This window comes from Falco punctatus (assembly GCF_963210335.1).
Source record: "Falco punctatus genome assembly, chromosome: 3".
NCBI classification, from domain to species: Eukaryota; Metazoa; Chordata; class Aves; order Falconiformes; family Falconidae; genus Falco; species Falco punctatus.
The window spans coordinates 41,045,278-41,055,547 of NC_137582.1; the positions used below are offsets into that span (position 1 = coordinate 41,045,278).

The window sequence follows — 10,270 nt, forward strand, 5'->3', positions numbered from 1 at the left end:
GCTCTGGGCAGTGATTTTCGCCCCGCTGACCACGAAGCTGTCTCACCGGCTGTGTGCCCGCATCTGAGAGCCCCAGTTGATTTCACTAGTGGTTCCTAGGGAAGTTGCACTCGTCCGTCTGCTCTGCTGTAGCTCAGCCAAAGTGAGCATGTGTGCTGGAGCGTTCGAGTATAATGAAGTGCTGTAGTGGTGTTATCTCTCCCCATCTCTTCCGTCTTGCTCTAGTGGGCTTCCCTCTTAGAGTGAAACACAAGGAGGATACTAACACAGTATTTCCTCTTGCCTGATATTTGCTTGTTATTCCAGCTAATTTACTCCAAGAGAAGAAATAAACTGCGCTTTAAACAGCACCATTAAGTCTGGTCCTTTTAGACCAATAGCTCATGTCCAGGCATCATTCAAAAAACAGAATTAGTGAATAATACTTTTCTCTTATTTTAATTAATTTTCTCTTTTTTTTAATTAAAAGAAATCCCCGTCTCCCCGTCCTCAAACCCCCCCACCCGGGCTGATTGACAAAGTGAGCGGAATCCGTGTTCTCACACCAGCGGGTATCTATTACATGAGAACTTTCTTCTGGCGCCAGGAGGTATTTAGAGAGTTTGCCTGGCTATTCCACAGGGGAAACCCTGCTGAAAGTTGGGGATACCTGAGCGAAGCTCACTGCTGGCTGGACTCCGGGTAAAAGAGCGATCCTTTACAGCTGATAATGTCTCGTTGAGGTTACGTCGGGGAGAAGGAGTAAATAACTGGGAGCGATTTCTTCCCTTGGGAAAGATATTCTCGCCGTATGCTGCTGGGCGGGATCCCCTTTGAGGAAACGAGCGACTCGAAGGACAAACCTGGGGATTTTGGGTTTTTATTGTTATTGTTATTTTAGAGCATCTCCCCGCTTATGCGCAGGGCTGCTAAGCGAGGAGCACGAACTCTCCCCACATCCAGGCAGCATAACCAGCCCGGCGGCCGCCCGCAGAACACCCCCGGCAGCTCGCCCCCCGCTCGGTGCCCAGCACCCCCCGGCGGAGCGGGTGCCCTTCCCCGCTGGAGCCGAGGGTCTCCTCCGCCGGGCCGGGAACAGCCCCGCCGAGCTGCCCCCGGGGGCAGCGATCGCGCCGCCGGCCCCGCGCCGGGGGACCCCCCCGCAGGCCCCGGGTGGCGGAGCGGGGCAGCCCCGGACCCGCGGACTGGTCCCGGGGGCCGGGGGCAGGGACGGTTTTAACCCCTTGTTTCTAGTCCCTTCACCAAGTGAATCATCGAGCACGTCCTTTGATGGGAAGGTTCGCACTCGCTGGCCAAATAAATTCTAGTACATACTTCTTTTCTTTTTTTACTTCCAGGGGTTCATTTATCCCCTGTTTGCTTTATTTGACATGGCTTGACCCACTGAGCAGTTTTTAATTTTTTTATATTGTAGAAAGCCACCTTTCTGGCAAGCCCCCCTCCAGGTTACCCATAGACACACACTCGTTTCCAGTTAACTGCTCGGGCTGGCCATTCCTGCGCTCCCCCGCGATGCTTTCAGGACACCCCCCAGTCCCAGGGGAGCTGGGCTACCTCACACGGAACATCCGCAGATAGGTGGCTGCCAGGGGACCGGGACATGGGCACCACAGTGCTGTCACCTTAGGAAGTGTGTCGCTAGGAAGGGCACCCTTTAGTGGTGCCTCGACCCGTGCCAGACCTCCGGCTAGGGACAGGGCACCCACGGCACGGGCTGGAGCAAGCAGCGGTCCTGGTACAGGCGTTTTTAGCGGGGAGGGCAGGACTGACGGGGCAATGAGGAACACCGCACGCTTCTGCCTTCACTAGGTGCCTTTACCGGGGAGGGTCTGAGCCATGCAGAGGCGTATTTGCTCTAGGTGGCATTTAACAAGGGTTATAATTCATCCACCTGCTTCTCCCACAGGACCAGCAATGTCTAGCATCCCTCGGTGGCAGAAGCCCTGCATGCCTTTCACGCCGCCTGGATGAGCGTTGTAGACGCTTGTGGAGAGATCAAGGCTGAGACGTTTGCCAGACGCTGTCCTCCTCCCCTTCAGACATCCTGCCTTTCTTAGCACCGCGAGAAAATGGAAAGAAAAAAAACCAAACCAAACTAAACCAAACCAAGCAAACAAACAAAAACAAAACAAAGCAAAACAAAACACCAAAACCCTCCCTTTTTACACTGAGGTCTTTCCGAAAAAGTGTAAGCGAACTTTAGGTCGGAGAGAAGTGACTCAGTAATCCTGCTGAGTTCGAGGAAAGGACAAATACCAAAGAAAAGCCTTATTTGAAGCACTTTATCGAGAACACATCATCTCCCTCCTCCACCCTGCTTTGTCGCTGCCGACACCCCAGAGGATGAATGCGAACGCCATGGGGCTTTTAGCACTTCCCCCTCCCATCCTCGTAGATAACCTGCGTTTTACAGACCTAGCCTCTGGATATTTGTTTCTCTTTTGGTTTGGTTTTGTTTTGGGTTTGTTGGGGTTTTTTTGCTATAATATATTGCGAAACTTTAGGAAGAAAACAAAAAGGGTTATACCCCCTCTGCCTCATCCCAAATCCCTGTCGAGTTGCCAGCGCCGCGCTTTGACGCGGGTGCGGCGGCTCCCGGGCCCGGCGCAGCCCGGCCTGCGAGGGGATGCTCTGCCCTCCACCCGCCGCCGGGATGCTCCGCTCTCCGCCCGCGGCGGGGAAGCTCTGCCTTGCACCCGCCGCGGGGATGCCCTGTCCTCCGCCCGCGGGGATGCCGTGCCCTCGCCGGTCCTCAGGTGCAGCACGAAACACCCTGATCTGCTGCAAAGATAAGGAAGAAATCTGGTTTTCGTGGACTCCTCTTTCCTTGGGTTGGTTGGTTAAATTTATTCTGCAAAATTGTGAGAAAAAACACTCTGCCCCAGCCCGCCTCCCCAGATCAGAGATCTTCAATCGGCAGAGAAAAGCTGCTTTTTGTGGCCTCGGGGCCCACAGTGGAGGCAGAGGCAGTGCTCCCTGGGGAAGGAAGGCCCTCATGTAGCTTCTTCCCACGCAGGAGCTGGTTTAGCTGATGCTCCTTTCCCTCTCCACACACGCTAGGATTTGCAGACCCAGGCTGCCCCGGAACCGCACACAGTGTGCGGGGATGGACCCTGACACAGGGGAGGATGCTGGCTCGGAGTCTGGGCATAGATCGGATGGTGGGTTTACCTTCTAACGGAGAAAAGGGAAAGGGACTGCACCTGATAACGGGTGTAAAATGCTGCCCTGCTATGCCAAGGACATTTTTCCTACTCAGCACACAGCATAAAGGGTCAAAGTCGTGACAAATGGAAGCATGATGTAATGCCCTAGCCCCATCAAAGACTTTATCCTGAAAATGATATCTTTGTCAGGGTCGCAGAAATCAGCGATTTGATAGATGTGAGAGGAGACAGGTCTGCTCGGTTTCGTTGTGTGTATATCCGAAGTAACCCCTGAGGTTCACTCCTGATATACTCTGTTGCATTTTCTATTTTCTTTCCTAACCAAGATGCAGGCAAAGACGACCTGAGAATTTAGCTATTCCCCCGGCCCCCAATCCCTCCATAAAATGAGGCGAAGTATCCATTATGTGTCGCCTTTAATCCGCCAAGGCAGAGGTAGGCGCGAAAGGTGAGATTTGCCATTGTGGCTTTTAAGACCGGGTACCGTTTTCGTCTTTGTTTAAAGAAATTCAGCACTTTTCCCCATTAATCTTTAGGAGCGAAAGCGTTCAGCCCGCACCTGTATAAACAACCCAGATGGGGGGAAAAAGTAAACCTATATCTCTTCCCCTGCAGTATCTTTACAGATATATATATATGTTTGTACGGATAATGTAGGCTAATTGGGAAGGCAGAGCAACCCCAAAGTCCGGCGCGCTGCCCTTTCACCGTGCAGCGAGTGGGACCAGCCAGCGCATCGTAGTGTCAAACCAAGTTCAAGAGATCCAGTTGCAAGATCCACTGCCTGTTTCGGTGGTTCAAGAAATGTCAAGTTTCACTTGGAAGGGTTGCTGCCAAACCCGGCTCTGATGTGGTTCTAGCCCCAGCGGGTGAAGCCGAGGTTTGTACAGCGTCAAGCAGCCCTCAGGAAGACCACGGGCTTGGCGGGGAGTGAAGTGCAAAGCGCTGGGCGAAAAGGCGGCCGGCGGTGCCAGGAAAGTTGTGCGGCAGCAGCCGGGAAGGTTCCACTCGGCCGGGAGGGAAATGGAAGGGAAAAACCAGGAGCAAAACCTGCGGGACGAGATCTTTCCACCTGTTGTAGTCATTAGATTCCTTTCTGCGAACTGAATTTTTATTCTGTTTAACGGTATCCAGGCAGGGCCGTGAAGGCCAGTGAGGAACGAAACGCCAGTTATTCATCTTGGAAAGGAAGGATATTTTGAGGGATGGGAGGGATACAAGTTGTTGGTCGATTTGTATTTATTCATTTATTTATTTTTACCCCTGTTGAACTTGCATATCAGCATTTCCAGTGGATGCTGGGTCCCCCACTCTCCCGTGGACTCTCTGAAAGGCGTACCGCGGCTTTTATTAATTAAAAAAAAAAAACAAAAAAAACAAAAAAAAACAAAAACGTGAATGCCTGGAAAAGCTGTCTCATTTAATTCGCTTTGTGATCCAGGGCTGTACGCAGCCCAGTTAACGGGCTTTTAATTAATTGCTCTGAGGAAGGAGAAGCACTCGCTACTGTCTGTAGCTTCACCCCAGCTTACTGACACCGCCAGACCACAATCCGCGCGTTTCCAGAGGCTTTTCGCACCTCTCCCCACACATCGCACCCCCCACCCCGAGCGCCGCGTCTCCTGCTGCCCCCGCCCGCCCCGGCGGAGCGGCACCGGGTCCGCACACCCGCAGCGGGCGGAAGACCCCGGCGGGCGGGGGCCTGACCCGCAGCCTGGTGTGGCCCCGTCCTGCCGCCCCGCTCGGCTGCGGGGAGCGGGGCTGGGCGCCGTGGAAAAATCCGCCGACCCCGAAGGAAAGCCAACGGGGAGAGCGCACCCAGGTGGGCTGGGGGCAGAGCCCCGAGGGGCGCCGAGCCTTAGCCCAGCCGCTGCCGCCTTAGGGCCGGGGAGCGCTGCCCCCTCCCCACGAAAGCACTTGCGGGATCCGCCCCGCGGGTATTTTCCGTCCTCCGGGGCGGGGAGAGGGATCTGTCCCGGAGGGAAAGCGCTCGTTCGCCCGGCGGCGTTATTCCCAGGAGCACACAAACACCTGGAGACATCCCCGCGTGCCCGCCCCCACGCGGGTCTGTGGGCCTGGCTCCGCGCCCCACCGCACCAGCCCCGCCGCGCCAGCCCCGCCGCGGGCCGCGGGCCGGGGCGCAGCGCTGCGCCGGGCAGCGCGGAGAGGTACCGCCCCCGGCGCGGGGCTCAGCCGGGACCGACCCCCTCCTCCGCGCCCCCACCCCGCCCCTTCGCCCGGCAGATGGTTTGCGCCGCGGACACCCGATATATAGCGCTGTCAAGGGGCGCATCCCCCCTCCGCGCCCCCCCGCGCCCCCGCGCCGGCACGGACTCTCCGCGGCGGGGCCGCCCCGCGCTGGGCCGACTCGCCGGCCCGCCTCGGCCGTCCGCCCCCTCCCGCCTGCCCCGCTGCCCGCCTCCCGGCCTCCCTCCCGGGGCCATGTCCACGGGCTCCGGGAGCGAGGCGGAGGAGCTGCCCGAGATGGACCTGCGGGCGCTGCAGCTGGACTACCCGCCGCCGCCGGCCAAGCGCCAGCCCCGCGGCGAGCTCTACCCCTCGGGGGACAACTCTTCGGCGGCGGAGGAGGAGGAGGAGGAGGAAGAGGAGGAGGAGGAGGAGGACGGCGAGGGCAGCTGCGCGACGGGACCGGCGGGCAGCGGCTGCAAGAGGAAGCGGGCGCGGGGCGGCGGCCCCGGGGGCAAGAAGGCGGTGCCGGGGCCGCGGGGGCCGCCGCCCGAGGGCAAGCAGTCCCAGCGCAACGCGGCCAACGCGCGGGAGCGGGCGCGGATGCGGGTGCTGAGCAAAGCGTTCTCCCGGCTGAAGACGAGCCTGCCCTGGGTGCCGCCCGACACCAAGCTCTCCAAGCTGGACACGCTGCGCCTGGCGTCCAGCTACATCGCCCACCTCCGGCAGCTCCTGCAGGAGGACCGCTACGAGAACGGCTACGTCCACCCCGTCAACCTGGTACGGTGCGGCGCGGCGCGGCCCCGGCGCCTTCGGGATGCGCGGCGAGGGGCGCCGGCGGGGGTCACGGGGGAGCCCCGGCGCACCGCACCGGCGAGGCTGGCGGCGCTCCAGCCGTGCCCGCCCTCACGATGGCCGCGGGGCGGCCCTGCCCGCTTCGTAAATCCCCAGTAAATCCTCGCTCCGGGGGCGACCCGAGAGGCGGCTTCGGCCTGCCGTGGTGGCGGGTGTGTCTGGGCTGGGGAGCCGGCGTGCGGGACCCTAAAGAAGTAAATTCCTCGGGCATTAGGCAAGCCTGGTGTCCGAAGAAGGAGCAGTTGGCTCTGCGGGCGGGCTTGGAGCGCAAGCGAGCCGTCGTTAGGTCGTCGGTACAAAACTGAATGCCCGATGATTGCCACAGGGGTAAAAAAGTTACTTATGTAGCGCAGAGTGCTTGTTTTTGAATAGTTTGTATGCTTTGTATCTATAAAATAATACAAACAGTTGTAAAGCAAGATAGATGTTGCATATTTGATGAGAACGATTTGCCGCTGACCATTGCAGCCCTATTGTGGAGCATTTAATTACACTGAAAAACGTAATGAAAATATTTGTTAGTGGAACTCAGCTCTGTGCTTCCCGCAGGGACTAAAACACGATGACGTGTTTGCAACTGAACCAGAGTTAAGACATCTATCAGTAATAAAGCTCCAGTTTCATAGCAGGGTAAACTTTCTTTATAATATGAAATACCTTTTTTTGCTTGCAGACTTGGCCATTTGTGGTTTCAGGAAGACCTGACTCTGACACCAAAGAAGTTTCTACTGCCAGCAGATTATGTGGAACTACCGCATAGTCAAAGTAAATTGGGGTGGCTTTTTTTATGTTCTTGACTTTTTTTATTCTTTTTTTTTAATGGGCTGGATATTTTTAAGAGCTGTGATTTATCAGCTTGAGACTAGAAGATGGGGACAACCCCCCATCTCCAACAGTGTTAAATCCACGTCCCCTGTCATTCTTTTCCCTTAGAGTTCTAAGGGCAGTTTATTTAAAGCAGTAAAGATGGGAGGCGGTTGAAGTTAAGAGGTTTTATGAACTGACTGCAGCAGCTGAAGTCTGAGATTTGGATAGGCCCTTCTTTGGCTTCATCATTCTTACCACTGTCTGAGGACCTGTTGTTCTGAGGCTTTTAACTAACGGAAGAGGGATATAATGATATAGAATTAACTGCATGGACCAAAATACAACTCTACAAACTAACCCCAAAACAGTGTTATTTGTATTCTAAAGCAAAGCAGTATTTTAGAGTAGCTTTGAAACTCAGATAGATTTATAATATATTTTGATGGCTTTCATATTCATGGATCTGGTTTACTGCAACTATGCAATAAGTATAGTCATACTTTTTTTTTTTTGTCTTTTTAATCAGGGTTTTCTTAAAAAATGTGTAAATGGCTACATTCTGTATTTAGGCTACTGTCCGTTAGAATTAAACTAATTCCTTTGGTTTTGCCTTGAAGTGCCACATGTAAGAATGTGGAACTGTCCCTAGAAATGTGGCAGAGCTTCTGTGCCTTAACCTGGAAGGGAGTTCTGCTTACCATATGGCCAGGGTGCATGTGCTGTAAGGAACGAGTTTGTGTGATGCTGCAAAATAATGAGAATTCACAATGTTTTAAACATTTTTCCTGTACTGTCATGCTTACTGTTGTCAAGTTTACCCTCAAATGAGTTCTAGTGACATTTCTTCACTGATTCAAATACTGTAATAAAAGAAGATGCCATCAAATAAGTTGCAAATGTAAATAACTCTATTTTTTTATAAATTACATTAAAAACTTGGTTACAATTACTTACTGGTACTGTGACAGTGTGTGGCTCCATCAGTATAGAAACATCTTTGTAATACATGTTCTTGAAACCTGCTTTTGTAAACACAGTTATCTTCCTCATCTCTTGAAAGCAGATACATCTCCAGACAGAGTCAGATAAGAACACTTTCACCCCAAGTGATTCATGTGAAGTTCAGTACTGTATCAATCAGCAGGGGAAACCACATTTTAACATAATTTATAGAATTCACTGTCATAACCTCCTCTATGAATCAGGAAAATAAATAAAAGTAGATTAAGAAATGGATGTCAGTAATTTGTTCTGCCTCGTAGTACAAAAGATAGTGTAATAGCTCCTTTTGCTGTTCTTTGTCATTTTGCATTTCTATGTGTAGTCAGTTTTGCTTTCACTTATATTTATGCAGTGGGAATATTTATGCAGCTGAGTTTTCCTAGTTGGGAGCAGACTTTTCCTATTTTAAGATTAAAACACCTGAGATAAGATATTTTTTTGTCTCAAAGTATGTTACCAGCAGTTAACTCACAGTAAGGGAGAAGACTGGATTGATTTAGAGAAGGAAAAGCCTCCTCTTCCTCATGTAAGGTGCCAAGAGGAAGAAACATTTGCTTAACAAGAACCATTTTAACCTGGTTTCTTGTCAGGTCATCCTACATCATGGATTTCTGTTTTGAAATACTGCATAGAAGCCCAAGAATGACTATTGGTAGTATCCTTCAAGTAGATGAACTTCAGAAAATTGCTTTTCTTCTTCTGAAGTGTAAAATAGTCCAGAGCCACTGCAATATAAAATGAAGTCTCAGCCCAGGATCTGCTGAAATTTTTACTTTCAGTGATTTGAGGACAAGCTGTACAGAGACCATAACATATCTTACGGTTTTATGCAGAGAAAGGCCGTGAAGGAAAGGAGCTATCCTAATTTGTAGTTATGTAACTGAGGTGGGACTCTTAACTGACCTTCTCCAGGAAGCTTTATAAAAAGAAAAGAATATAAACAGTAAATCAAAAAGGAAGGACCTTTAGGAAGGCATAAGGTATAAGAAAAAACAGCCAATGTTTATCTGAACCCTAGAGAAAAGTTATTCAGCAATTTAACTAAGGTGCCACTTGAGATAATCTCAGTTGTGATACATAGCTGGTTTTGGCCTTGATCCCAGCTGTAATTGCTTAACAACTCTAGGAGACTGGAAAAGCAAGGAAAGCATGGAGAACTTTAAACAGTACAGAAAGGTCCACATGAAATGATGGAAAAAAATGTTAAGGGTAAATTCCCGAATATGAAGTGGTTATATTATGTGAATACAGTAGGTCAAAATTAAGGGTGAGGAATGTGACATGAAGAAAAACATAGCATTGCTTTCGTCCACGCACCATACTACATGCTCTCAATTTTTTTTTCTTGTGGCTACATAATATATACAAATACTTTCTTCATAAAATAATGAATGCACTTAGTGTATTTGTTACTGTAACAGACACATCCATATGATGATGGTGCCTCAACAGATTATCAGTAGTCTTAGAGTGGAAGTACACAATGGCCAAAGTGACATTTCAGATCAATATCTGGAGAGAAAATTACAGCTTTTATATAAGTAATATTGTATAAAACTCAATTCTTTTTTTAAATACCTCTATACATTGATACATGTATTAGTGTGGCAATTAGGTACGTTTGGATTTCTCTAACAAGGATCTGATATTTCAAATAATTAATTTTAATCCTTGGGTTCATAAATACTATTTAAAATACGTAAATTAATCTTTCTTCTTCTCTCTCTGTAAGAGGCATAATGTGATTAGAAAAAAGTTCAGACAATTGAACAGGCCCCTTGTGAGTTTGTCCTGAGATGAAGGCTGCTGTCTTGCCAGGGGAGTGCCAGGTAGGTCATCTATTCTGGCACTTCTCACCTATAAAGCACACCAAAAATACATGCACACAGTGCTGAACCCTTTTTTTAATCTCACAAACAGATGAAATTCAGATCAGTGCTTTATATGAATGAGGTGATCAAAACATTCTAAAATGCTGTATCTAAGCATTAACAGATTCCATAGGAAGATACTATGTTTTGGTCCTTTTTTTTTTATTTAGTTTTTGACAACCTGATAGAGTAAATTGATTTAATTTTTAAAGCCTGAGTGTTTTGTTTGGGTATGAGTTACAGAGCTGGGTGAAAGGGAGACTTAAAATGAAAAACTACCCTACATTTATAGAGTCCACAAGCATTGAAGGTAAGAAATACATACACTTTTATTAGATTTGGCAAGTATATGCTTGATGATATTTTTGTTACATTAATGAC

The 10,270-nt window shown here is 50.3% G+C and overlaps 1 protein-coding gene across 1 annotated transcript; it reads left to right on the forward strand.

The window, feature by feature from the left end:
* The first annotated feature begins 893 nt into the window (after positions 1-893).
* On the forward strand, positions 894-7,966 carry MSC (musculin). Its single transcript, XM_080380759.1, has 2 exons — positions 894-6,134; positions 6,883-7,966. The coding sequence occupies exons 1-2, from the start codon at positions 5,412-5,414 to the stop codon at positions 6,967-6,969; spliced, it is 810 nt and encodes a 269-aa protein (XP_080236885.1). The 5' UTR covers positions 894-5,411; the 3' UTR covers positions 6,970-7,966.
* The last annotated feature ends 2,304 nt before the right edge of the window (positions 7,967-10,270 follow it).

What these genes read in the sequence shown, in the direction of transcription:
- MSC (XM_080380759.1), top strand. Translation starts at nt 5,412, where the DNA reads ATGGTTTGCGCCGCGGACACCCGATATATAGCGCTGTCAAGGGGCGCA. An exon ending in ACGTCCACCCCGTCAACCTG is followed by an intron (nt 6,135 to 6,882) that starts GTACGGTGCGGC and finishes TTTTGCTTGCAG; the next exon opens with ACTTGGCCATTTGTGGTTTC.